At 51.7% G+C, this 27,891-nt stretch overlaps 3 protein-coding genes and 1 long non-coding RNA gene across 6 annotated transcripts; 2 read left to right on the forward strand and 2 right to left on the reverse strand.

The window, feature by feature from the left end:
* The first annotated feature begins 1,241 nt into the window (after positions 1 to 1,241).
* Positions 1,242 to 4,151, forward strand: Dalrd3 (DALR anticodon binding domain containing 3). 2 transcript variants are annotated; one of them, XM_028756783.1, is made up of 12 exons: positions 1,242 to 1,417; positions 1,490 to 1,785; positions 1,905 to 2,149; positions 2,229 to 2,308; positions 2,382 to 2,510; positions 2,775 to 2,848; positions 2,942 to 3,003; positions 3,115 to 3,197; positions 3,283 to 3,459; positions 3,535 to 3,645; positions 3,741 to 3,809; positions 3,929 to 4,151. In XM_028756783.1, the coding sequence occupies exons 1-12, from the start codon at positions 1,253 to 1,255 to the stop codon at positions 4,046 to 4,048; spliced, it is 1,611 nt and encodes a 536-aa protein (XP_028612616.1). In that variant the 5' UTR covers positions 1,242 to 1,252; the 3' UTR covers positions 4,049 to 4,151. The 2 variants fall into 2 exon arrangements, with proteins under 2 accessions (XP_028612616.1, XP_028612617.1); XM_028756784.1 differs by having other exon boundaries at positions 1,247 to 1,417; positions 3,561 to 3,645; positions 3,929 to 4,046.
* Wdr6 (WD repeat domain 6) lies at positions 3,659 to 9,955 on the reverse strand. Its single transcript, XM_028756782.1, has 6 exons — positions 9,723 to 9,955; positions 5,473 to 7,954; positions 5,275 to 5,370; positions 5,076 to 5,192; positions 4,870 to 4,988; positions 3,659 to 4,795 (listed from the first exon to the last, which is right to left on the reverse strand). Exons 1-6 carry the CDS (start codon positions 9,820 to 9,822, stop codon positions 4,329 to 4,331), a joined length of 3,381 nt encoding a protein of 1,126 aa, XP_028612615.1. The 5' UTR covers positions 9,823 to 9,955; the 3' UTR covers positions 3,659 to 4,328.
* LOC114611952 lies at positions 6,522 to 9,605 on the forward strand. Its single transcript, XR_003709916.1, has 3 exons — positions 6,522 to 7,244; positions 7,325 to 7,403; positions 9,398 to 9,605. It is a non-coding gene; the product is annotated as an uncharacterized LOC114611952 (long non-coding RNA).
* A 131-nt stretch (positions 9,956 to 10,086) lies between the features above and the next one.
* Positions 10,087 to 27,643, reverse strand: P4htm (prolyl 4-hydroxylase, transmembrane). 2 transcript variants are annotated; one of them, XR_003709915.1, is made up of 10 exons: positions 27,245 to 27,643; positions 26,924 to 27,005; positions 15,517 to 15,707; positions 14,663 to 14,759; positions 13,828 to 13,925; positions 13,587 to 13,749; positions 11,913 to 12,098; positions 11,212 to 11,302; positions 10,916 to 11,039; positions 10,087 to 10,533 (listed from the first exon to the last, which is right to left on the reverse strand). XR_003709915.1 is itself a non-coding variant. In XM_028756787.1 (9 exons), the coding sequence occupies exons 1-9, from the start codon at positions 27,599 to 27,601 to the stop codon at positions 10,313 to 10,315; spliced, it is 1,512 nt and encodes a 503-aa protein (XP_028612620.1). In that variant the 5' UTR covers positions 27,602 to 27,643; the 3' UTR covers positions 10,087 to 10,312. The 2 variants fall into 2 exon arrangements, 1 of the variants encoding a protein (XP_028612620.1); XM_028756787.1 differs by lacking the exon at positions 13,828 to 13,925.
* Positions 27,644 to 27,891: the final 248 nt, after the last annotated feature.

Consider the following 27,891-nt stretch of genomic DNA (forward strand, 5'->3'; position numbering starts at 1 on the left):
AGATAGCTCTTCACTTCCTGGGGAAAAACCACCCCAACCGTCTTCATGGAGGGAGAGTAGCTAAAATCACCAGCTTGCCGGTGGGTCCCAGCACTGCTAGCAGCTGAACCCACAGCATGGAAAGTGCTTTGGAATGACACGATCACTCCCGTTGAGTGGGGACCCAAGAAGCCATCGGGAATGTCGTGTCCGCCCAGTGCTCTTTCGGCACCTCCCAAACAGGGCCTCATAGCCCCGGCCTTGCCGAACTTTTCCTGTCTCTAGATTTCATTCCTCTCCAGAGCAAAGTTCACCAGTTGGATCCATTCATTACTGGGGAAGTGGAGTTTTACGTTACTTTGAAATAAAAGCATTTGGACAGAGAAAAGCTTTCCTGCAGCATGCTCTATTTGAGATCTCTGCTTTTTTGGGTCTTCTCGGGATCACATTTAATTGTCTTAACTGGCCAGTTGCCTAAAGAACCAAAGGTGCCAGTAACACCAGTTTAAAAGAAAAACATTAAAGGCTGGTAATTCTGGAAATTATGACTAATTCCTCAGGTATCAAGATGGGGAATTCTGTCAGATTGGGCTTTTACTGAGAATAAAGACATCCCATACCACTGCCAAAGAAAGGCATGCCAATAATCAGAACTCAAATTTTGTTTCATTACTTTTTCAAGTAGGCGGTAAAGGGTCTTTAATGGAAGACAGGAGCCTTTAATCCTAGAACTCAAGAGGCAGAGGCAGGCAGATCTCTGAGTTCAAGGCCATTCTGGTCTACAAAGTTGAGTTCCAGGACAGCCACGACTACACAGAGAAACCCTATCTCGAAAAACAAAAAAGTGTCATTAAAAGTGTCATTAATGGTACAGCCTTATTCCTTTGACATTTCCTCTAGTGCGTCTGACCTTTAATTTGTTTAAATGGGGCAAAAAAGAAACATAAGCACAAAGATGTGAAACTTTGGTGGCAAAGTGTCTTCCGTAGTAACAAAGATGTGTTACCAAGTTAATAATTCGGGGTGACTATTTAAAGAAAAAAAGTAGGAGGAAAAAAGGATCCTCAGATTTGAGGGCTAGGGCTCACGAATACAGGAAAGGCCATCGGGAGGGAGAGCGGGAGACGTGGGTAGAATGTAAGCCCACTTGGCATGCTCGAGCGCTCCGGTCCACTCAGGAGAGTCAGTCGCCGGATCCCCGCCCCCGCCAGGCGGACCTCCCGGAAGCTCTACGGATAACTTACTTCCTGTTCCACTTACTCTTCCGGTCGCCATGGCGACCGGGCGCCTTGGGGTTGGGGAGACGCTGGAAGCCCTTAATGCAGCTGTAGGGTCTGGTAGCCCGGTGTGGTTTAAGGAAACGCATGCCCGGCACCTTCGTGTCCGAGACTTCTTGGCACCGCGAAGCGCGCTACAGGCGCGCTTCAGGGATGGGCAGGTGGGTGCGCGCCGGTCGGGCATGTCTAGCCGGATACACGGAACTACGATCCACTTACACATCTGTCTGCAGGTGCCAGAGTGCGTGTTGCGTGCGGTCTCCTGCCTGCAGGGTCCAGGAGTGGCCCCTGTACTGCGCTGCGCGCCGACACCCGCGGGTTTATCGCTCCAACTACAGCGGCCCGCAGTCTTCGAACATGTACTCGGTGCCCTGGCCTCCTATGCTACTCCCGCCAAACGCACCTCACCAGGCCCGCGAGTTGTCCTACACTGCCCAGCACTGCGCTGTGATCCGGAAACGCTCCGATTGAGCCAGCTGCGTGCCGTGCTCGTAGCCGATCACCTAGGACGGGTGCTGTGTGCTCATGGGTAAGTGCGTGTTCGAGGCTATAATTGGAAAAAGACTGAAACTTTTGGGACAGAAAAGGTGGGAGTCATGGTTATCTAAGCTTGATTCGCAGGGTGAGACAGCCTCCCTTGCTTTTCAGGGTACGTGTGTGCTCAGTGCCCCCGGTGCGGGACCCTCACATGTCAACTTTCCTCCAGAAACTTCGGGTGGAATGGCCCACTGCCTCGAAGAGCACGACAGAAACACTGAGAACCCATGTACTTGCAAACCTTAATGGTTCTGAGGAGACACTGCCCCCTGGCGTCCTAGGCCGACTGTGTCTGAAGGAACTGGTAGAACAGAGACATGCTGCTGGCTATGACCCCAGCATAGACCACTGTTTGGGTAGGACAAAAGCCACAACATGGGTGTGGTAGTAGTCTCTCTGCACTGCTAAGCACTTCAACACCTCTGTTTTCTGTAGTGACTGAAGATCTGCTCTCTGTGCTGTCTGAGCTGCAGCAGGCTGTGCGCCGTTGGCCAGCGGATGGCCAACCAGGCCAGGTTAGTGGCTGTCTTGACCTCTACCCAAGCTGTTTTCTGCCATCTTTGTAGTAACTGACCCATCTCTACTTAGGTTGGGGATCCAGATGCTGGTGTAGATGACTGCATGGTTATACATGTGGTGAGCTGTGAGGAGACGTTCCAGCAACAAAAGCTGGATCTGCTTTGGCAGAAGCTGGATGACCAGGCTCCTCACAAGCAGGTTGGTTACCAAAGGTAAACCATCTCCAACCTCGGAAGGCCCTGGAAACCCAGAAGGCCTGTAAGACCATGGGTTTAGAAACTGATGTGACCTTAGGGGTCCTGTGACTGTGTAGTCTTAAGAAAAGTGTGACTGTGTCTTGAGGAGGTACTAATTAAAGCTGGTGGTTACAGAGGGGAAATCAAGGTAGAGAAGCAACTGATGTAGTTCCCTGGAGGTGGAAGGGTAGTGTCAACTGGACTGAACCCTTCCAACCTTTCACAGAAGCACCTGGTGTGTGGCCCAGTGAAAGTAGCTGGTGTTCCTGGCACCCAGATGACTGCCCCTGAGTACTACCGGTGAGTTTGGAAGGGGTGCCATCCACAGCCAGGAATAGAAGAGATGTAGGTGGAGCTCTCACTAGGACCGTGCTTACTGGCTTCCTTTTCTAGGCTCAGACATGGGCAGGTGTGCAAGGCATCAGCACTGAAGCATGGAGGAGACTTGGCACAAGGTACACCTGGGAGAGACCCTGCTTGTGCCCTGAAATAGAAGCAGGTCATGCATACCTCTACCCTGTGTGCTTTGTCTTCAGACACTGACCAGACTATATCTCTCACCCCAGACCCTGCATGGACCGAGACCTTTGATATCCTCTCTGTGGCCACCATCAAATTTGAGATGCTAAGCACAGCTCCGCAGAGCCAGGTAAGCCTGGGTGCCTCCCGGTACTAAGACTGAGGAGACAGTGTATAGAGCCAGTGCCCTCTGCATCTGTCTTCCCATTCCCCAGCTCCTCCTAGCCCACAGCACCATCTCCACAAAGGGCACAAAGAGTGGAACTTTTGTCATGTATAACTGTGCCCGCCTTGCCACACTCTTTGAGGGTTACAAACATGGAATGGAACAAGGTCTGTACCCCACTTTTCCACTTGTGAGCAGTCTGGATTTCTCATTGCTCCATGACGAGGTAAGTGTTTGTCCTGATGAATGGCCACAGGCAGAAGGCTTGAACTTGTCTTCCTAGCACTCTTGGCTCCCACAGGGTGAGTGGCTGCTGCTTTTCAACAGTGTCCTTCCCTTCCTGGACCTGCTGAGCCAGACTGTGAGCCTGACCAGCACCCCAGGGCTCCACATCTCAGTTCGCACGGAGATGGTGAGGCACAGAAGACACTACACACACTATTCTTTATTCTGGGTTGTGACACAAGAAAAAAGACAACAGCTCAACAATTCAACCTCTGTCTCTAGGTGTGCAAGTTCCTGGTGCAGCTCAGCATGGATTTCAGCTCCTACTATAACAGAGTACACATTCTAGGGGTGAGCGTACAGCAAGGAGGGTCTGTGGGAAAGGTGGGCATGGGTGAGGGCGGGTCTGTGGGAAAGGTGGGCAAGGGTGAGGCACGGGAAAAGAGCATGCGCCTGGCGGCTTCTTTCAGGAACCTCGGCCACACCTCTTTGGTCAGATGTTTGCTCGCCTACAGCTTTTGAGGGCAGTACGTGAGGTGTTCCACACAGGCTTGGCTATGCTGGGCCTCCCTCCGCTGAGCCACATCTAAGGGCCCAATAGCTAGGAATGTTTATAAAAGCATCAACTGGGAAAAAAACAAAACCTCACAGATGTTGGGCACTAAAAGTCAGAATAAATACAATTTCATCCTATTGTGGAGAGTGAGGCTTATTCTTGGTCCACCTATGCAACACCCTACAGGAATACTTGAAGAACCTATGGTACTGCCTCACCTCCTCAGAGCACGCTGAGCATGACACAGACAGCTGATTCCTGTTCCACTGTCCATAGTCAGGCCCCATGCTCAATTCTCCCACCACTGGGATAATTCAGTCATACCAGTTGTAAACCTCAAGTCCCTGACCTGCCAGAGCACAGCGGTGGCCAAACTCAGGGCTCACAGGCCAGCAGTCCATGTCAGCCACATCTGGCACATGGTACACAGTGCTGTTCATGAAGGTGGGCTCACCATGTCCCAGACGCCAGAAGGTCAGCCGTTGGTCTATGGAGGCTGAGACCATAAGCTTGGGACTTAGGATCCTGACGCCTGTCACATGAGCAGCATGTGCACAAGGGACAGAATATTCCTCGAGGACACATAACTGGGGCACCAACTCAGGCTCCCCATCAGTCTCTTCTTCCTGCTCTGGCATCTTCACAGCAAGTGTGAAGACATGCAGGGACCCGTCCTCACTGCCACTGGCCACAAGATGGTTGCCCTCGGGTGTAGGCAGAGTGTGCAGACTATTGACACCACAGCTATGGGCCTGGACGGTCAGGCGGGGGGTGCCCATCTCTGGAGGAAGAGAGTGGCTGTTAGGCTTGCCTCCATCTTGTGTGAGAGGTGATGAGAGCTGTCATGGTACTTACGGTAGGGAAGCCCAGGATGTGCTGGAGGCTCCAGGGTAGTAGAGCCTCGGTCCATGGCGGTGGTGAGATCCCAGAAGGCTAGGCTGCCGTCTGTAGCTGCGCTGCACAGGATCAGCCTCCTGGAAGCCAGGAGAGGACAGCCAGATCAATAAAAGGGAGAAAGACAACAGCAGCCCTTACCCAATCCATGGAGGACTGCCTCTCACCGACGCTGGTTAGGTGCCTCATGTGTGAAGGAATAGACTTTGAGGACACACCGCTGATGGTGGAAAGTCTCAGCGAGGAGATGCAAAATTCGCCCAGAGTCCTGCAAGAGAAAGAGCCTGGGGGGGGGGGGTGCATCTCAGAACCCATCCTGAGAGCTCACACACCTTTGTCTCCTCATCCTCTGCCCTGCGTGCTCACCTCACTGCTCCATCACTACAGGCTGCAGCCACAAGGGGGCCGGGGCCAACGCCGGGCTTATCGGAGTCAAGCTCACAGATAGCGAGAGACATGTACCTGCAGGAAGAGCACTACTGTCAGCTGGAGCCTGCATGTCGGGGGACACAAGCTTCCTTGTAACAATCCCACACCACGCCCATGACAGGGAGGCCGCAGTACCTGGTCTCAGGGTCCACCTTGATCATCCGGTGCCGGTTGCGCTGCCGGTCCCAGTACTCATCTAGCCGGTGGGATGAAAGGTGCATGACGTGGCAGGCAAGGCGGCTGGGGGTGCTGGCATCAGGAGTGACCATGAGGCTGAAGCAGTGTATCTCAGCTCGACCCCCTGCAGATACTACCTGAGCAGTAAGCCCTGGTCGAGTATCCTGTGGGCCGCCTGGGGTGCCAGTAGCCCACACTGCCAGGGCTCGCACAGAGGAGATATGGTTACAGACAGAAGTGAGGGCATGGGCCGAGCCTGTGGTGGTGGGAAGAGCTAGGACACAGACAGTAGTGTCCTCGCTGCCTGTTATCACGATGTCAATCAGACCAGGCCCCTCACTGGCAGGCTCCAGGGAGTCAGGATGCTCCAAGTTGGGTACCTCAAATTCGGGGCCCAGTGTTACAGTGCCCACACGCTTTACACATGTGATTTCCCGGCCATGCAGACCCTCCCGGAGAATCACGTTTGGCCGAATGCAGCCACCTAGAGCCCGATAGAGCATGACCTCACCTTCCTTAAGGTAGGCAAAGGCCATGGCTGCCTCAGTATCGGAAAAGGCCCAGGAGCGGTGCCCTCCCCCACAATTGACGATATGCAGCTTCTCATGGGACCGGGGGCTCCACACTACAAATTCATTGGCATGGAAACCCAAGATGACCATACTTCCATCAGGCACCATCCGAAGCCCAGCTACCCAGTTCATGCCTCGACAAGCTTTCTGCCTTAGAACTGGCTGGAGGTGGCCACCGTGTACAAAGAGCTGGAAGTAGGAGCCATCACGCCCTGTGCTGTATACATAGCCACCATGGCAGGTAACGGAGGTCACACCCTGTTTCCCATGCAGAGAGTGGAGTGTAGAGACCGGGCCTATACCTGTTACAACACTCTCAGAGCCATTGCTGCCACTACCAGCTCCAGGGCCCTCAGCTGCAGTAATAGCCTTGCCTCCAGCCCCAGGTTTTTTGAACAGACACGGTCTGACGGGGAAGAGCAGCACAGAGCCACGGCGGTCCCCACAGACAAGGAAGTCACCTGGGGGTAGGAAAGCACTACATGTGTGCCATCTTTGCCTGCTTGGGGGAAGCAGGTACCTGCAACGTTCCTTGACAAAGATGGCCTTGCCCGTGGGTGCAGCCGAGATCTCCAAGCAAGCTACCACCCCACCAGGGCCTGATGCCAACAGAAGAAGCTCCTCATACCCACGCAGGGCCCAGCTCAGGCTGTGGACCTTCCCCTGGAACAGGTTCTGTTCAACAGCAGCAGTGGGGGTGTTGATGGGGACAACCTTCACAAGACCCTCCCCATTGGCCAAGGCACAGAGTCCAAAACCCTCAGGACCAGGAGCTGCCTCCAGCAGGCAGTACGACTGAAATCGATTGTCCTCCAGCAGTTTTTCCCAGTTTTTGACCTCAAGGTCGTAGAGGTACAGGGCCCCCTCATCAGTCACGGCCAGTACTCGCCAAGAACCAGCCAGAGTCACAGCCTTGAGGGCACCTGGCCGGCTAGGAGATTTGAAGCACAGAGATGAGACACCCAGGCCTGGGTAGCCCCGGCTTGACAGGTGCCAGAGCCGAATTCCTGAGTCGTCTCCCCCAGTGACCACCCAGGTTTGCCTCTCGTGAGTAGCTATGGCCCGGATCCCTCGGCCCCGGTGGCCCCGAAAGGCTTGAAGGATCTCCCCTTCGTGGTTCCACACCAAGCAGACACAGTCCTCTCCTGCACTGATGAGGTAATTCTCTAAGAGCTTCACCTGCCACACACGGGCACTATGTCCAAAGCAGTGGCCAATATTCTGAACCCGACCCCCAGGCACCCGGAGGTCGCCCACCTTCCAGATTCGAACACTTCGATCTTCTGAAGCAGTTGCCAGCAGGCCCTTGCTTTCCAGGTATGACATGCTAAAGATGACACCCACGTGTCCACTAACCCGCCGGTCAGGTGCCACGGGTTTGTTGTCTGTGAGAGCGGTTGCTGGGTACCAGATCAGGAGCTCGTTGGAGACAGCGCCTGCCACTATGGTCAGTTCCTTCCAGGTGTCTCCAACCAGGCAGGCTGAGGAGAGGGTGCACCTGTCTGTGCAGGGGACATCCTGCAGCATGCACCCTATCACTGGGTCATACAGTACCACTGAGTTGTGGCCCAAGGCCAAGGCTATGTTACCCTCAAGCCAGCGTGCATCCCAGACCCAGTCAGACATATTCCACAGGCCAGAGCGCCAGAGCTCTCGAAGATGGCTTTGACCCCAGCTTACTTTCACAATTCTGAGTCCCTTGCTCCCAAACACAGCTATCATGGCCTCAGAATCCAGGTCTCCTTTGGGCTCTGGTCGCACTCGGAACCCATGGATGAGATAGTGACCAAGCAGGTTCTGGACTCGTTTCACCATCCGGAGATGCCCACCAAAGTCCAAGTTGTACACCAGTAAATCAGGCCCCTCACCTAGATAGAGGTAAAGAGCCGCATCAGGGCCACGCACCTAACTCTAGGATGCATGAGATTAGCCAGCTACTTCTTAGCATATAGCTTCAGAATATACCAGGACCCAGAATCCTACCAAACCCTTGCCTCGGCTTCAGCTGGGCCTCGATTACAGATGCACACTCCTCCCAGTCACTTGTTTTTGTGGTAAGCTCTCTTGGAGAGACCAGGGTGCCCTTGAATTTAAGACTCTCTTGCCTCAGCCTCGAATCTGCTGGGACTGTAGCAGTGTGCTGTTATGCCTGGCTATCCATCACCCTGAATGGACAGTCACTAGGACTTCCTCTGGTGCACATCCTTACTCTTCAGATGAGAAACCCTTCGTCTGCTCTAGTCCAAATTCCTAACTTCATCTGCCTCTACATGCATCTTTCTGATTCTCCCTCCCTTAGGGAAGAGACTGTGGCAACCCTTCCATCCTTCAGCCTATCATCTGCGCCCCTCGTCAGTCTAGTTCCTGTGCCTAGTCAGGGGGTATGGGGTTTGGGGTGCAAAGGCAGCCCACACTTTGCAGGCAGGGGTGAGGCTTGTGTTCTGGCCCCACCACTGGAGAGCTGTGGGATCATCTCTTGTATGAGACCGAGGCTGAGAAGCAACAACAAAGAACCCTTGGAGGGGGCGATGGGGTGCAGTTATTAAGAACCTAGACAGACAGCATTTAACATGGCAGAAACCAAGCTAATGCCTTCTGAGTTAGGCACGTTCCTGACCTGTGCTCAGAGGGGCTTGGCCAGGGCCTCCCTCTATACAAATTCATACGTTCCCACCATCTCATCCTCCCCAGACTTTCCAGTGTTCCTCATCCTAGTAACCATTACCAGCCTCTGCCCAGCCTCAGCCCTTCCCCTCCCCCAACCCAAACCCAGAGAGCTCAACATTGCTCCTGTCTTAATGTTGCATATCGTCTCTTTCTTCAAATTCTACAGATTGCATTTCCTGAAGTTTGCTGGTCCCACCTCTAGAGAGTTTAGTTCACTGGAGCACCCCAATATTGGCACACACACACATTCCCCCCACACACACCCGTTATCAACTCTAGAGTATACCCTCCCCACAAGACATACACACACCTGCTGGGGCTTATAATGGCTGACCCAAGGGCTAATTGTCAGTGCCAAGGGCCCTTATAAAACCCAACACCACCATCACAGATGGACTGCTTTTAGGTCACTTGGCACCTCAGAGCCATCTCAGACCTTTACAACCAGACACTGGAGCATGTGATTACTAACCCAGTCGGCTCAGAACCCCAACCATCTCAAGAGGAACCCCAGCCTCTCTGGATACTGCTCTACTCACAAGGCAATCTTTTAGCCCCCTCATCTTTAGGGGCGGAGCTTCACCCTCCCCAGAAGCCACACTCCTGCCACACCCCCTGAAGCTGCCCATTTGTTTCCACCCCAGGGGTTTTGATCATCTGAGTTCACCTACGGGTGCACCGCCCCTCCCCCAACATGGACCGACTGCGTCCCCCACACCTTCCCGAGTCTCTGTCCATCCTTTCAACGCTGGCTGCCACGGCTACCACAGACTTTTGTCTCGAGCCCCGCCCTCCTCCCGCTGGCCAGTGTTTCCCGCCACCTCCGAACCTGCTTTATCCCCCCCCACCCCAGCCCCCCGCCCAGTCCCCAGCCCGCTGCCCATTCTCCTCCCCAGGGCATCCCTTTGTCCGTGCGACCACCCCAGGGGAGAGGCTAGTTCTTCGCCCGCTAGCCCGACCAAGCCTCACCCGCCAGCAGCCTGTCCCCAATGCACTCCAGACCCGTGACCGGGAGGAGTATGAGCTCGGAGGTCGCCCGCGGCCAGACATAGTCCCCGAAAGCGTCCATGACTGTCCTTAAGCTGCTGTAGCTGCCACAGACAAGAAGAGAGCTGCGTTCTCGCGAGAATCAGCCGTCTGGCGAGCCGTGCTGCAGAGCTCCGAAGCCCTTAACTACAGGTAGCAAAGCCCTGGAGCTGGGCTGCGGACGTCCAATGACGACCCTGGGCCACACGCGATCCCGCTCCTGATTGGCCCGATCAGAGAGTCACCCTTCCCCCCACGTGAGACTAGCGAGGAGGGGCGGCGGGCCTCCCCTCCCCCAAGCGGGCGCTTAGCTCGCGGGGCCCTGGCTGGAAGCCCTGTAGTTTTATTTAACGGAGCAGCATGGAGGCTGTACACCAATAAATAATGTGAATGTGGGAATTGTGCCTTTCATCGCGGCTGCAGGCAGGGAGGGGTAGGGCAGGAGGTCAGCCGGAACTTCAGTCTGCAGTAGGACAGAGGACCTGCATGGTCTTTGACGTTGGGCATCGGGTGACTCGCATCAGGGCATCGCGTCACAGCTCCACACGGGCATCACTGTAGGCCCGGTCCAAGGCCCACTCGGGCTGCGAGTCAGTGCCACCTTCCCGAGCCAGACGAGCCATCTCCTGCTGGAACAAGGCTTGCCGTGCCCGACTAGGGTCCACATTGATCCAGTTGTTAGCGATCCATTTGGTGCCGCGGGTGACCAGGCAGCCCCCATGCAACGAGTAGTCATCCACTTCACCCACCCAGCCTGGGGTAAGAAGGTGACATGAACAAAGGACAAGTTAGGGGAAAACCCTGGAGCTGTGCAAACATCTAATCCCCATGGAAGGACTTGGCATCTCACCCACTAAGGCATGGTCAACATACTGGCCCTCTAAAACCAAGCTTCCTTGCTTCTGAGCCTGGCCATAGTTCTTTCCAACCTGGGTTGTGGAGAGAAGTTTCCCTGCTCCAGACAGCAGGAAGGCTGGTGCATAAGGAAGATGGGCGGAGATAACCTAAGATACTAGTACTACTCTGTTTTGAAATCACTGGTTATGGCGGACAGAAACAGCCCTCCAGGGTAGTGGAAGGGAGAGCTGAGTTCCCTCAGGAGAAGCCCAAGACCTGGGCCATAAGTAAGCCCTCACCTTGCCCATCAGGAAGGTAGTTATACCAAAAGACTGCAGTTCCTTGCTGGGGCTTGACGCGAAGGTTGCCCTTGTCACAGTGCCTTCGCGTGTCTCGGAGATCAACATCATCCTGAATCAGACTCTGTGGGCAACAAGCCAATGAGGTTTTTGGACTGCCTGCCATTGCATGAGCAGGCAGCCAAAGCTGGCTGGAGGGAAAACAGATGTGCCCTCATCCCAGGTCTAGAAGGGTGTACACACTTGCCCAAGGCCCTACCACCCCAAGAGTAATAGAACAGCCCATTGGCCCTTACCATTTCATCATAGGTCCTGTTGTCTGCCACAGGGAAGACGGTCTCGCCCCCACCGGTGACATTGTTCAAATAAAACAGCACTGTCATGTAGCTGTAAGGCAGGGGTGGGGGGTGGGCTGCTGAGCAGTCTCCAACTGTGGATAGTCCCACTTGCGGGCAGGATACCCAGGGGCCACAGATCAGGCTAGGATGGCTAAGACCTCTCTGGCCCTTTTCTCACAGAGCCTCTCTCCTTATGTGGCCAAGATCACAGTGCACTTAGGTAAGTTTGTGACCTTAAACCAAAGATCTGGCCAGGAAAACTGAACTTGTAAGAGCTGAAATATCATGTAAAGTCTCCTTGAGACTGGAAGGACTGAGCCAGAAGGCCATGAGAAAACTTAACTTTGTACAGGCAGGAGGACACAACTGTAGAAACAGAGGCAGGAACTGAGGCAGAGACTTCCAGCAATGGAGGCACGATCAGTGCTTACAGGGGCGAGTTTGAATATCTGTGGATATCTAGATGTGTTTTCATTTGAATAGATACAATGGCCTGGCCAGGAGCAACCACTTTCCTGTTAGTCCATGAAGGAGAGACTTGGGGGAAAGGTAGGGACATAGCTGGCCAGGATGGCCCAGTGTATTCTTGGCCCCATACCGGGTTAAACCTATCCCCAAGGTCTGGGAATCGAAGCCACGCCCCCGTGGGAGGTACTTGCCGACAGGAGGTCTCGAAGGGTACAGATTCATTGGCTACCAGTTTGGTATGAGAGCAGATGGTCTCTGGGTACACAGGTCCACTGTCTACATGGGCATGGTAGTGGCCTCCTTCACCATATCGAACGACCTGTAGTGGCTCGCTGAGCTCCACAATCTCCGGTGAGAGGCGAGTGAGGCGCAGCACCCTGGTAGGCAGCAGGTATACAGCAGGATGGCTACCTAAAGGAGCTGACCAAGGTGGGTCCTGGGCCAGCCACCAGCTTTACCCTTGCCCGCCTCCCCTGGGAATCCCACGAACCATGCTTGATTTCTAAGAGCAGAAAGGCTGAGTTAGGAATGTCATTTAATTGTAGTGGGCTTGCCTAATATGTACAAGGCCTTAGATTCAATCCTAGCATGCCAGAAACTGATGTGGTGTGTGCCTGTAACCCCAGTACTTGGGACTCAGAGGTAGAAGCAGTTAGCAAGTTTGAGGTGAGTCTGGGATTCATGAGACCTTACACACACACACACACACACCACACACCACACACCACACACCACACACACATACACACACGGGGGCGGGGGAAGCACAAAGAACTGGATCTGTGGTGGTGAGGATGACCTCTACATCACAGGCTGCCAGACACAGAGATACCCAATTAATAGAGAAAACAAGATGGCCGTATACTCAGGGGGATGAGAAGAATCTTGAGACTCTCCTCTCTAGAATAAAATTGTTCATTTAAAAACCTCTGTTTTTATTTTTTGTTCTTTCCGTTATTTTTTTTTTCTTTTGAATAGGGTCTGAGGTAGCCCCGTGTCAGCCTGGAACTCTGTAACCTAGGACAATCTTAAACTCCTGAGGCTTCTGTCTCTGCCTTCCAAGTTCTGGGATTGGAGCTATGCACAGCAAGACCTGGGTTTCTGCAGTGTGGTGATCACTTGTAGCTTTTTACATGCTAGGCAAGCTCTTGACCAACCAAGCCATGCCCTCATCTTTCCAGGTTTTCTGAGACAGTTTCACTCCCCAGTCCAGGCCTTAGGTACAGACTGCAGGATGAGTGGTGTGAGGTATTACCCTGGCTCATGAAGCTATCTGTTCAAGGGCCAGGGATTCTCTGATCAGAAATAAGTCCTTATTTTCCTAATTAACAGAAAATAAATATTTGATTGATTGCTGGTTTTTTTTTTTCAGACAAGGTTTCTCTCTATACCCCTGGCTGTACTGGACTCACTCTGTAGACAAGGCTGGTCTCAAACTCATAGAAATCCACCTGCCTCTGCCTTCTGAGTGCTTGATTTCTTTCTTTTTTTTTGTTTTTTTTTTGTTGTTTTTTGTTTTGTTTTGCTTTGTTTTGTTTTGTTTTTCAAGACAGAGTTTCTCTGTGTAGTTCTCTGGCTGTCCTGGAACTCACTCTGTAGACCAGGCTGGCCTCGAACTCAGAAATCCGCCTGCCTCTGCCTCCCAAGTGCTGGGATTAAAGGCGCTTGATTTATTTCTAATACAAATTGTTTGCCCACAACCAGGCTAATGTACCTTCAGTAGCTGCCTGTTTTTCAGGGTTTCTCATTCCTGCCCTAACAATTGATATTTAATCCCAAATTAGTTCATCAGTTCCATCCCTTTGGCTCTGGCAAAGGACATGTGTGGAAACCCTGCCCCAGGAAGAACGATCTCAGGCGCTCACCTCTGGCGGATGGCACGCATGACATGGTGGGCTCCCTCACCCTGGTGGAGCCATGTGTGGTGGCTGTTCCTCACCAGCTCATTGGACTGGGCCTTATGGCTCCTCATGTACTTGTGGAAGTCTCGGAGGTCCATGTTGGAAAATTCCTGCAGACTCAGCACGCCTGCACAGAGCGCCCTCGTCAGTGCCTGTCAGGCCAATGCGGAGCGAGCACAGCGGCAGGCAGCACCTCCCTACCTACCCCAAAGGTAGCGGCAGCCCCTGGCCTCAGGCACTGGGGGGCCATGTGTCCCCACCTGGACTCGGGTCAGATGAACCTGGTTTCTGTCACATCGGGCCCTAAGGGAAGACCCAGAGAAGTTTGTTTTCTGTTTAAACCTTGATTTGGTCCCGAAAACCCAGACAGCCAGAGCAGAGTCTCCATGGGATACTTGGGCCACATGACCAAGATGGCCCAGGCTCTGCCAGCTCTGCCACCTGCCCTGTAGTGGTGTGAGCTATGCTCCAACCTATAGAGTGTGAGGAGAGAGAACAGCCTAGGCTGAGTCTCCCCTGGGGCCTTTCACACTGTAGTGTGAAAGCAGGGCCAGTCCCCAGAAGTTCCCTCAAGTCCCATCCTGGGGGGAACCCTGTTGGCTAGCCCTTCCTCCTATAATACCAGTTACCCTAGGAGGAAAAAAAAAAACCTCCTGACCATCTCACAGACAGGAAGACTCCTCTGCTCAAACCACTAAGCAGTGGTACCTCTCTGGGGCTTTGGAGGAGTGGGTGGCTTTGCTGTAATTCTTCTATCCTTTGGCCCAGATTCACTCAAAGTGAAGGTTGTGAGCCTGACATCATATTAAAGGGATGGAAAGCCGTCCAGCCGCAGGCTCCAGCTGAGTTTTCACTCTAGGTTCGATAGAAACCTCGATCCTCACCTCCCTATCTCGGTACACTTTCAAAGCTGGGCATGGACGCCGCCTGCTGGGCATGGACGCCGCCTGCTGCAGGGGAAGGGCCCGCACTTTCCAGGGCACGCATGCTCCTGGGAGGAGACAGCTCACAAGCACAGAAAGTGGAAGGTGGGAGCTCACCATCACCATCGGGGTCTGCCTTGATGGCAGAGTACATCTCCTGAATGTTCTCTGGAGTCATCCACCGCCCGTTTCCCAGGCGAGTCTGGGCCAGGACCTAAAGCACAGGAAAGCCCTTCAGTGTGGTGTTTCCCCTAGTAACAGAGTCACCAAAACAGACAAGGCACAAGTCTTGCTGTAGGGCTAAAGGTTTCAGTGCCAGGGCATGAGTGAAGAAGGCACAGGAATGCCGAGGTTCTATCTCAGTGATAGCCATGAAGGAAGCCAGAAAGAAGGTACACATGTGTGGGGGCTATGTTCATTCCCGGACCTGCTAAAGGCAGAATGAAAACAGGCCCATGTCACCCTTGGACACTCCAGGTGAGGGAAAGGCAAAAGCCTGGCTATGATGAAGGCAGGAACCAGGAGGACATGTGGCTGGGACCTTACTACCAACCACTGTCAGGAAAAGCAGGCCTAGGGTGACATGAACTACACCTTCTCTCAGAAGTCCTTATGTGAGGGTATGGGAGAGAAAGATGTAGGCTGATAGGCACCTGGGAACTTTACTCCATCGTCACCTTTGACATGGCAGCAAGAAACTCAGCCCACAGAAGGTACACTACTAAAAACAAAACCTAGTGATAACAGTCTTCCCTATGAAGGGATTTTCTTGCCATCCTCTGGAGTCTCTAGGGCAGTAAGGGACTGTCAGAGGAGAAAGTAGGATGGACCTTAAGCTGTAGCATGTCCAAGCAAGCCTGGGGTAGCATTTGACTGCAGAGGCCAGGGCTAAGCTAGTCAAGTCACATGGCAACCAAAATGGTAATTTCAGGTGTCACCTCCAGTACCCACTCACACCCCAGGGTCCTAACCTCTCGGAGCTGCAGGCGACCATCATGGTTCTGATCCAACAGCTGGAAGAGGTCCAGCTGGCTGACCTGCATGGTGCTCATAGCTTCCTCATACTCTTCTGTGGGCAGGATCTGGCTTCGCTGTAACCCTTTCATCTGTGCCAGGTGGATGATAAGCCGACACTCCTCATCACTCAGGAAGCCTGGGATTTCTGGCAGAAGAGGGGGGAGTGTGGGTGATGCTGATGACTGATCTGGAGGACTTTATATTTCCATTTCCATCCCCTCTGGACTTTGTTTTTGAGAACAGGGTCTTACTGTATAATCCTGGCTGGCCTGGAATTTGCTCTGTAGACCAGGCTGGCCCTAAACTCATAGAGATCCACTTGTCTCTGCCTCTTGAGTGCTGGGATTGAGGGTATGGGCACCTGGCAGGACCATGTATTAAGGTTGAGTTGCCCTATAAGGTTTTTACCAGTGTTTGGGATAAGGGGTCTCTTGTCCTGTCTCGTCGGTAACAATACACACATTTAAGGAGGGAGGGTGCTCACAGGGGTGAGCTCTGCCTAAGCTGGTGATGACCTGCCACCTCTGCATGAAACTGAAGGCCACAGGGTGAACTTGAATGGCAGAGGGTTGGCCTCTTTTTTTTTTTTTTTTCTTTTTTCTTTTCTGACAGTGCTGGGGATTGAAGCTAGGGCCTTGCATATATTAGGCAAATGCTCTACCACTGAGGCACACTCCAACTCCCAGACAACTTTGTTGTTGCTGTTGTGTTTGAGACAGTGTTTCACAGAGTCCTGATGACCTCAGCCTTTCTATGTAGCAGAGGATATCCTTGAACTATCCTGGTCCTTCCACCTTGGTCTCCTAAGTGCTAGGATTACAGATGTGTACTTCCTGAGTGTGTGTGTGTGTGTATATACACACATACACATAGCGGGGGAGAGTTGAGACATAGTCACACTATATAGCCCTAGCTGGCTTGGTACTTGCTTGTTGGCTTGGTACCAGGCTGTTCTCTGCCTATCACTGCCTTCCAAGCACCTGGCTGCACTTATATTTAAAGATCAGAGGGATCATGGCTGGTTCTTGCTTTCAGTTTTCCTTTCAGCATCATTCAAGACATCCAATACTTAGAGCAGTAGTCCTCAGCCTCTCTGATGTTGCCACTCTTCAATACAGTTCATCACGTGGTAGTGATCCCCAGCCATAATTTTTTTTTTGCTACTTTATAATTGTTTTTTTGTTCACTACTGTTCTGAATTGTGATGTTAATTATGTGATATTCAAAGGGGTCACAACCCACAGGTTGAGAACCACTGCTCTGGGCAGACTGAAGGGCCTTACTCTTATTCTGTTCAAGTATTGGTACTGAGTAGTCAGTGAGTATCACTTAGGATGCCCCAGTCCCTCCATACCTTGAGTAAAGACTGTTGGCCCTAGGACTTTGCTCTGTGCCTACTTGTGCACACACCAGCCACCGCTGGCAGGTGGTTTGAAGGAACTAGACCCTGAGCCTCAAATGTGAACCAGCACATCTCACAGCCCAGATGCTTTCTGTCCCCCACCTCCATAACCTTAAAAAAGAGAGAAAGAAAAGGACACCCTTGAGAGACAAGACATGAACAGAGAAAAGGGCTGAACTGCCTCCTGCTTCTAAGATGACACAGCAGTACCGCCAAGAAGACTGGCCCTATAGCACGATGGGAGCCATTTTTAATAACGATCACAGCCAATCACACTCTGCCAATGGCAAGCACTGCTCTAAGCATCCCTGCATTCCTGACAGCTCTGTAATCTCTTCAGCCAGGCCCTGTCACCTCTCCAGTGCATGAAGAACCCCAAACACAGAAAGATCAGTGCTTTGTCCAGGGCTGCCCAGACGCTATACCCAGAACCAGATTGGAGATCAGAGTTAGCTTCCAAGGGTAGGTGTTGGAACCCCAGATGTGGTAACATTGAAGATAGAACAGGACAAAGACCCCCATCTAACCTGCAGAACCCTAAAAGGGTGTGAGCAGATGCTGGCTACACAGCTGAACAACGGGCCGGGCCCAGTTGCTTATCAGTTTTCATCTCTTGGTTGCTAAAGACAGAGAACTTAAAATAGAAAAGAAAAAAGGGGGGCAGGGGCTGGAGAAAGACAACACAGACCGGGAGCCTGGATTTCTTTGTTAAGTACCAGGAATCTGCAAGTCCAGAGGAGATAACTCTAGCCCCTTCCCCCTTGATGATAAAGCCCTGGATTTGATCCCAAGCACCACATAAAACTGGGTGTGGTGAGACACACCTGCAATCCCAAGCCTGGGGAACTGGAGGAAGGTCAGAAGTTCACGATCACCTTCTGCCACACAGCAAGTTCAATGCTAGCCTGAGCTACAAGAGACCCTGTCTCAGACAAAACAAAACAGAATAAGCAAACAGCTAAGTCAGTAAGTCGAGGCCTAACCAGGCAGGTGCAGGAACCTGAGAGTTTTGCAAAAATCCTCAGAACTTTCTGGGTGGGCACAGCCCTTAAACGCTTTTAACCCCAGCTCATTAAGACCTAGAAAAGGAAAAAAAAAAAAAAAAGACCAAGAGAATAGAGGGCTTTGATACTGTGGCATTATACAGTGACACAGCACCTGGCATCTAACAGAGTGCACGACCCTCCCCCAAGCCATGACACTGTACCATGACACTGGACACCCTGAGATGTGTCTGACCCAGCCCGTGACAGCAGGTTCAATAGCAGCCCATATTCAATAGCAGATTACCTGTTGCCCACCTTGCCCAAGGGATCCCACCCAATGCCCTGTGAGTCTTCCTCTGCTCCCTCTTTACCCCCCAGCCCCCATGAGTGCTTTGAGGAAAAAGGGCAGAGGCTCCCAGGTGCAGAGTAAGTAGGCTGTGGTCCCCAGCCGGGCCCTGCTCTGGAAGCCCAGGTTTTCACTAGTCCTTTCAGCGTCATCCATCGGTATTGGGAGTTGGTGTGGGGAAAGGAAGAAATGAAGATTTTTTTTTGTTAGTGTTCCTGGGAGAAGGAAGCAAGTATGCTGGGACAGAGACCCCTGTGCATTTGGGGTCTTAGTCTGTTACCAGAAACTATCAAAGTCTCTTGAATGTCAAGATAGGACAAGAGGTTTGCAACTTTGGAATAGAGACCCGGACTCCATTCCAGTAAATCGTGGAAGCTTTGTCTGCCCAAGGGATGCTGGCAAGAGATGAAGCCCAAAGGTCACAAGGCGGATTGTTCCATCCCAGCTTAACTTCGCCTCTGAACGGCTCCCTCTGGGCAGAGCAAGCCCCTCCCGGAGCTCGGGATTATCAGTAGCATTGAGAATGGAGTTCTTTCAGAACTCAAAGGCCAGGACGCAGGACACTGTGCCAGAGGCTGCGGTGTCAAAGAGCTTTCAGTCTGGGAGGGGGATGCTGGGCATTGGGAGTGGGCTGTATGCTCCATCTAGGTTGGAGGTGAAGATCCAGGGTGTAGGGCCCCCCACCCCAGCCCTCTCTGGATGGGGATGACTAAGAAGCTGGTGGGGGAGGTGCACTGGGAGGCTGGAAAGAAGCCTGAGTTAGAGGGAGGAGACAGGAGATAATGGGGGGAAGGGCTGAGGTATGAGATGTGGCCCAAGCAGTAAGCCAGGCTGCAGAGCTGTTGCTAGGTGACCACAGTGTTGTTGCCCAGCAACCACAGAATATTCCTTGTTACAAGGCAGTGCTAGGAGCACAAGAGGTTCCACTTGATCACCCTGCTTCTCCCACACCACAGAATCATTAACATGTTGCAGCCAGTGACAAGCCTTGTAAGCCAGCTGTGTGGCCTTCATAGCCTGCTGTGACTTTCCTGGTGAACTATCCTCCATAGAGACCTCCCTGTGGGCTACTATCTGTGTCACAGCAGATGTCAAGACCTCCCACCCAGAGTACCCAGAGTGGGTCTTGGCATAATGTCTCCCCTATATTCAATGTCATAGTCAAAGCACACCCCTTTCAAATCATTCCTGAGGGGATCAAGTAAACCAGCCTCAGGCTGGGGAGGAGACCCCAGTAATGGGTTGCTGTGGAGGGCACACAGGAAGAGGCTGGGCAGCTGACCTGAACCCTTATTCTCTTGTCACTTCCCCCACTGTGCATCATGGCAGCTGTAATAGGGACCGTGACTTGTAGTGTCATCCAAGGTGTCCTGGACATGTTCCATACTAGTGACTCTAGAGAGTTCTGAGTGTGTGGCACCCTTTACATGGTATCTATGGGGGTGGGTGCTCGTGTAAGAGTGGATATGTATGAATATGGAGGTCAGAGCACAAGGACAAACTCAGGCATCTGTCCTTGCCTTCCGACTTGTGTGAGATGGGCCTCTTTTTTGGTTGCTCGCATGTGCCAATAGGCTAGGGGCCTGCAAGTCCGGGATTCTCCCGTCTCCACCTCTCACCTTGTCATCAGAATACCAGAACTACAGGTGTGTCATAGAGTGCCCGGCTCCTATGTGGGTTCTGTGAACTTCCCTGGCAAGCAGCCTCCCACTGAGCCCTCTCTCCAGCCCCTCATGCATCATACACATGTATGCGAACCGTGACCCATGTAAGAGACATACCCGTATTCTGTGCCTGAACAGAATCAAAACCATACTTCTGTAGGGTAGTGTGGTGCCACTAGAACATCAATAGAAACAAACAAATAACGACAAGCTGGGAGTGGTGGTGGGCACCTGCCAAGCCAGCACATGGAGGGTAGAGGCAGGAGGATCAGAAAATCAAACTCATCCCTGGCTATACAGAGAGTTCCTGGCTTCGTGAGATTTTCAACAGACAGGAACTCTGTAAGGAGAATGGCTTCCCTGGGAGGCTGATTCAAAGTGCAGAGCATCAGTCAGGGCGGAGCATCTTAATTAGCTATGTGCAGAGGGCGGAGAGTGCACTCCTAGAGACACCATAGCTCGTCCTTTAGTTCCATGATCCGTTCTACAGTGAAGGGCAGACCGGCACCGTAGTACAAACTCTGCCTAGGGGCACTGTGATTTGGACTCAAGACCAGAGTTGTTGAATTTGAGGTCCCAACCCTCACCAGAGTTGATGTTCACCATGTAGCATGGCTGCTCCTGGATGCTCTGTGAGCAAGCTCTTCCAGGACCGCATACAGGAAGCATTAGCAGGATGGTACAGGGGGCCACCTGTTGGTAACTACAATTTATGTGTAGAGCTGAGACCATCAAATTTTGTGGCTAGCTCTCCATGGGTAGCACCAACCCTGGTGCCAAGGATAGGGGCTAGAAATTCTACCAGGTCTGGTAGCATACGCAGGGGACCCCAATTGCTCAGGAGACTGAGGCAGGAAAATTGGCAATTTGAAAAGAATGTTATTTATTTTACATTTATGGGTGTTTTGCGGTCATGTCTGTCCACGTACCACATGTGCATGATTGGTGGCCTCAAACGATAAAAGAAGGTGTCAGATCGCTGGCACTGAAATTATAGATAGATTACAAGCTGCACTGAGCCTGGGTCCTCTGGAAGAGCAGCAAGCAACTGTAACCATCTGTAGCATCTCACTAGCTCCAAAGACCGTCACTGTGCAGGTAGGACTGGAGCATGGAGCAAGAGCTCCCTAAAGAAAGATAACCTGAGGCTGGGTGACAGTGCAGTCAGCGGGGCTCCTGCCTGGCAAGCACGAGGCCTCAGTTGCATTCATTTATTTTGAGATGGGATCTTCCTATGTGGCTTCAGGTCCGCCTGCCTCTGCTTCCAGGTGCTGGGATAAAAGACCTGCAAACTATGCACGGCTTAGAACCTGTGTTTGGAACTCCAGCACCCAAGTCAAAAAATCTAGGCGAGGATGACCCTAGGTGCCCACTGGCTATCCAGTCTAGCTTAATTAGTGAGTTACAGGTTTAGTGTGTCTTAAAAACCAAGGCGTAGATGTGGGTGAGACAGCCCAGTGGGTAAACGCACTTGCCACAAACCCAAGTTCAATGCCTGGAATCCATAGCGAAGGAGAAAACTGACACCAGAAAGTCATCTTCTGCCCTCCACAGGCATGCCCTGGGGTGTGTGCCTGGATCCATCTCCATACACATGTACAATAATAATAAATAAAAATTGACATGTGGTGTTGACCTGTAGCCTCTGTACATATATGCATACCCCTGTGCATGTACACACACATCCATGTTAGTTGTGGTGGCTCATATCCGAAATTCCAGCTTTTGGAAGGGGGAAGCAAGAGGATTATCATGAGTTCATAGAGAGTTCCGGGGCAGCCTGAGCTATAATGTGAGAGATTATATTAATTTAAAAAAAATCCCACTCCCCAACTCCAGAAAAGAGCATGGTGTCACACACCTGTGATTCTCCAGCATCTGATACAGAGACAGGAGGATCATCAGTTACAAGCCAGTGACTAGCCAGTAGCTAGGGCCACACAATAAGACCCTACCTCAAAAAGCAGAGGGGGAGGGGCCAGTTAAGATAAAACAGAGCCACTGTAGGAAAGCAACATCCCTGAGGCGGTGATGCCCACTCAGAACTGTTTGTTCTCAGCACGGTGTAGAGCTGCATGCTATTTAAAAAAAAAATATCTAGTTACTTGTTTTATATATATATATGAGTGCTCTATCTGCACGTCCACCTCCATGTCAGAAGAGAGAACCAGATCCCATTACAGGTGGCTGTGAGCCACCATGTGGTTGCTGGGACTTGAACTCAGGACCTCTGGAAGAGCAGTCAGTTCTCTTAACCACTGAGCCATCTCTCCAGCCTGGGGTGTTGTGGTGCTTGCTTTTCACCCCACAACTCTGGAGGCAGAGGCATGAGGATTGCTGTGAGTTTTAAGCATGTCTACATAGCAAGCTCTAGCAGAGCTTGTACTAGCCTGTCTCAAACAACAATGAAGATTAGGTTTCTGTACAGGCCTGTAACTCCTGAAGATGGGAGGAAGAGGCAGGAGAAGCCTGAGTTTAGGGCCAACCTGAGCTACAAAGCAAGTTCTAAGTCCATGTCTGGGCTAATTATCATGAAATATAAACAAGCAAAAGAAAGCCAGGATAAAAGAGAGAGATTAGAGAGTGTGTGGATTCTTCTCTGTACTGAAGAATTCTTCTTCCACAGAAATGGGGGACCTTGTTCCAGTTCACATCCCTTGGGCATCTGGTATGTCACAGGTTGGGAGCTAGAAACAGCAGGGTTAGGCTGGGAGTGAGCCATTCTTCCTACCTCTTGAGGATGACAGCGGGCATCAGGCCAATGGATGGCAGACAGGCGAGTACAGCAGACAGGCGCACTCTGCTCTTTCCTGGGACAAGGTGTTTTTTGGACCATCCAGCTCCCATATCATAGCATTCTGGACCTTTACACAGGCTTTAGACTGCTTGCCCTGTGGTTTCTTTTTTATGTAGCCCAGGACAACATTTTGAATTAGAATGGCCCCCATAGATTCTTGTTTAAATAATTGGCCCCTAGGTGATAGAACTGTTTGGAAAAGAATAGGAGGTGTGCCCTTGTTGGAGGAGTGTCTTTGGGGGTGGTGGGCTTTGAAACTTCAAAAGCCCAGGCCAATTCCCAGTTAGTTCTTTGCCTTGAGCCAGTGGGTCAGATGTAAACTTCAGTTCCTGTTCCATCACTATGCCTGCCTACAGCCACGAGCCCCAGCACAATGCTCTTGGACTCACCCTCTGGAACTTTTAAGCCCCAATAAAACTCTTTCTGCTCTGTTGGCTTGGTCATGGTGTCTCTTCACAGCTAATGAATAGTAACTAAAACACCCAGGCTGGCTTTGAACTCCCAATCCTCCTCTTGCATCCACCTCCCAAGTGCTGGGATTAGCAATTATGAATGGAACCCTGAACTCTTCCTCCTTAGCCCCTGTCCATTGGCCAAGCAGCAAGCCCAGGGACTTTCCATGATAAAACCTAAGATATCTCCCACCAACTGATCAATAAGCAATGCAAATGTTTGGGGGAAAATGGGGACTCAAAGAGCAAGCTTGGGCTATCCATGCCTGAGCTCCTGACCTTCAACCCTTCACAAAAGGCTTACATAGCCCAGGCTGGCCTCAAGCTTGCTAAGGATGGCCTTAGACTCCTGATCTTTCCTCTTCTTGCAGAGTGCTGGGATTCTAGGCCTGCACTACAATCCCTACTGTGCTGTTGTGCTTGGTGCTGAAGATTAAACCTATGGCCACTTTAGATAGATAGGCAAGGTACTACCAGCTGGGCTGCGTTCCTACCTTCCATGCTTTTTTATGTATGTGAGTACACTGTCATTCTCTTCAGACACACCAGAAGAGGGCATCAGATCCCATTACAGATGGTTGTGAGCCACCATGTGGGTGCTGGGAGTTGAACTCAGGACCTCTGGAAGAGCAGTCAGTGTTCTTAACCTCTGAGCCATCTCTCCAGCCCCTTTCCATGCTTTTTTAAAGCTTGAAGGTTTGTTTTGTTTTTAAGATTTATTATGTATACAGCTGTATGCCTGCATGTATGTTTGCAGGCTGAAGAGAGCACCAGATCTCATGACAGGTGGTTGTGAGTCACCATGTGGGTACTGGGAATTGAACTCAGGACCTCTGGAAGAGCAGTCAGTGCTCTTAACCTCTGAGCCATCTCTCCAGCACCTAAAGCTTGGTTTAAAAAAATAAATTAAAAAATTTTTATGTGAGTGTGTTGGCTGCATGTATGGCTGTGGACTACATATGGTGCCTATACCCTAGATGTGCCGGGTTCGCCTGAACAGGGGTCAAAGCCAGTCATGAGCTGCTATGTGGGTATCGGGGGACAGATCCTCTGCAAACAAAGCAAGTGCTCTTAACTGACAACTTCTCCAGCCTCTCAGTTTTTTGTTTGTTTGTTTGGTTAGTTGGTTTTGAGACTTGGTCTCTTTGGATAACCTTGGCTAGTCTGGAACTATATTTTTAGACCATGTTGGCCTTGAACTCAGAGATGTATCTGCCTCTGTACTCTGTGCCCCCCCCCCCCCCAACCTCAATCTTCAGTGCTGGGATTAAAGGAAGCCACACAGCCTCCAGTGCCTGTCTGTCTGTCTGTCTGTCTGTCTGTCCTGGTATTGTTTTGCTTGTTTACATCCATTCTCGACATGTAGCCAAGGCACAGACTTACTGTATATGTGTAGCTCAGGTTGGCCTCAAACTCAGGATCCTCTTGCCTCTCCCTCCCATGTTCAGGAGTTACACAGCATTCGTGATGTTGCCAAGAGCCTTAGTTGTACCCTTTGAAAGTTTTGGCAGAAACTGGGACCCATTTTGATAGGCCCAGCAGAAGGTTTACTATCCTTTCAACTCTTCTGTTTCTGGTAATTTACTCTTGGGAACTTTAAATCTGGGTCTTTAATTATCTTCTTTATAGGACAAGCTGCAAATTCAGAGGACTCTAGTCTTTTTTGTTTGTTTTTGTTTGTTTGTTTTGTTTTTTGTTTTTTGTTTTGTTTTTTTTCGAGACAGGGTTTCTCTGTGTAGTCCTGGCTGTCCTGGAACTCACTCTGTAGACCAGGCTGGCCTCGAACTCAGAAATCCGCCTGCCTCTGCCTCCCAAGTGCTGGGATTAAAAGCGTGCGCCACCACCGCCCGGCCAGAGGACTCTAGTCTTATGGTCCACCTAAGCTAACAGGAACTTGAATTAGACATGTACAGGCTGACAGCTAATGAAAGAAAATCCAACACTTGAACATGTCTGTTCACAGGCCTGGATCTCCCTTCCTGGAGAGCTTCCAAGCTGAATCTTCACTGCCCCCCAGGAAGGCCCACTTCTACCAGGGTAAAATTCTGCTCCTCTGTGGTCACTACCGTATCACATCCAGTTAATTGTTTATCCTGTTTCTTCCTCATTCCAACATCAGCCTCAGAAAAAGCTGTTTCCAATACCTGGATTAGGACCTGACACAGGCTCTATGGTATCACAGTAATACCAATGATAACAGTTCACAGCCTTGTAGGGCCCTTCTCAGAACAGCATACATGGGACGGTGCTATTTATAGCTCTTATCCAGAGCACCAGCCAGGGCCCTCTCAGCTCTACAGAAGAAGCATGCTTTTGGCTTTGCCCAGACTGCTTCTTCTTTTAAAAATTTAAAGACATGTTTATTACTTTATGTATATTAATCTTTTGCCTACATGTGTGTTCGTGTACCACATGTGTGTCTGTGGCTTGAGGAGGTGTTGAGCCTCCATGTGAATGTTGGGAATGGAACCCAGATCCTCTTTAAAAAAAGGGGGCTGGAGAGTTGGCTCAGTGGTTAAGAACACTTGTTGAAATTCTCTATGGACAGTCTGTGCTACTAATCTGTCACCTTCCAGAATTGGGGCAGAGTGGGGTACTGGAAACCAGGGCAGAGGACAACTTGTGAGAGTGGGTTCTTGTTTTCCACCATGTGGATCGCAGGGGTTGAATTTAGATAGTCAGGCGTTATAGCACCTTTATCTGTTCAGCCATCTCTCCAGCCTAGAGAGCTCTTAATACTCTACAAACTCCCTTCCCCAGCAGCCAAGGACAGCCGTGGGTCTGCTAATTCATATCACCAAGACCATGTGTCTGTACAGATTTTGTTTTGTTTGTTGTTGTTGTTTTGATACAGGTTTTCTCTGTGTGGTTTTGGTGGTCCTGGAACTCACTCTGTAGACCAGGCTGGCCTTGAACTCAGAGATCCACCTGCTCTGCCTCTGAAGTGCTGGGATTAAAGGCAGGTGCCACCACTACACAGCTAGGGTTGCAGAAATTTAACCTGGGCAAGTGACCTCACCATGTTGACATTGGTAGTCTTTGGAAGACTTTGGGGTCTTCACAACACCGTGTTTTTGTGTTTGAATAATAAGAACTCAGAAAACAGGAGTTGTGTGTGATATGGCTACAAAGAGTCACCCTAAAAGGCTCTGCCCTTGAAGGGTGAAAGACAAGAATCCTAGGAATCTCAAATACTGGAAGAAAGAAGCTGCTAAGCCTTTGAATAGCACCCCTCTAGGGAGCCACTGGTTTTGAGGGTTATCAGTTCATTCCAACAAGGACAGCCTGCGTCTCACCAGACCACAGGATCAGCCTTGGGAATGTGATCTCCCCAGAAGCCCCCAGGTCAGCTGGCACCTGGTTATCAGTTTCTCACCCTGCCCTGGATTCTGGAAGGTGACAGATTAGTAGCACAGACTGTCCAAAGATAATTTCAGTAAACTGTTTGAACCTTTGTCTCGGGGTCCTGCTGCCCGGCCTATGATGGAAGGGTCCACTGAGGGGAGCACGGTGCTGGGAGGGAAGTGTGGAAAAGAAACCTCTGGCCTGTTACGGAAAAGGGAGCTCTACTTTAGTAATCCTCTGAATTCAAAGAGCGCCTGTACGAAGCAGCCATGTTCAAAACAGAAAACACACGGTCAAAAGAAGCCTCAGGGTGGATGCTGCAGCCCCCGCTCCTCCCCGGCCCTTCCCAGCAATGTCCTGCAGACTTACCGAAAAGCAATGGCTTGAGGCTGAGGGTTCTGATGAAGTGATCCCTGCCCGCGACCACCTGGACTTTCCGTTCATATCCCACCTAAAGGAAAAGTACACAGCAGGCAGCTAGTGTGCCAGTCCGCACTGCTCAAGAAAAGTCCCGTGTCAGGGCGAGACAGTAGAAAAGTAAGTAGGCGCGCGCGTGACCCGCGCACAGTGATCCGTGGGGCAGCGTGGTGGCCCAGAGCTGAGCCACGGTTCCTTCTGGCTCTGCTTGGCAATTCTTGAAGCTCCGCTCAGCGCGGGGGCGGGAAGCAGGGGTGGAGAGGATGTTCTTACCTTGATGCCCTCCAGCCGGGTGAGGGGACCCAAGGTTGGCACTGGCTGGGGGCTCTGCTCGCGGCTCTGGGGCCCGGGGTCTGTGCTCTCGTCCCCGTTGCTGTAGTGCACGAAGAGCAGCAGGGCCAGCACATTGCCCAAGTACAGGTGCACGAACACCATCAGCACCAAGAAGTAGGCACGGGAACAGATGCCCCGTGGCTTGCACAGCGGCCGCACCGGTGCTTCTTCACCATCGCCTGATCCGGTCGCTGTCACGGAAGGGCGATGCTCTGGTGGCAGTGGCCACTGAAGATTCGAGGCCTCCTCGACCGTCACAGCCTCAGGCCGCTGCACGGTCGCCACCGCTGCCGCCATGGCGCCCAGGTCGCGCGCGCGCCCAGGGGAGGGGCCGCGGGGGTGCTCGCGCTGCGCAGTCGCTGGGACCAGGACGGCGGAGTCAGCGCGCACCGCGGTCACTAGGAGACGGTGCTTCGGGATGCTGCGCCTACATGGAGCCGCACCCATCAGTCCTTACAGAGATCCTGGGACCTCGTCCGCACCGGGCTAGTCGCTCCCGGAGCTGTATACACTGCAACCCAGAAGGCCATCCGCAAATGTGGAGGCACATCAGGGGAGCACCGTTAGGACAGACACCATTGCTATTA

This window comes from Grammomys surdaster, unplaced genomic scaffold (genome assembly GCF_004785775.1).
Source record: "Grammomys surdaster isolate TR1022 unplaced genomic scaffold, NIH_TR_1.0 126131, whole genome shotgun sequence".
Taxonomy (NCBI): domain Eukaryota; kingdom Metazoa; phylum Chordata; class Mammalia; order Rodentia; family Muridae; genus Grammomys; species Grammomys surdaster.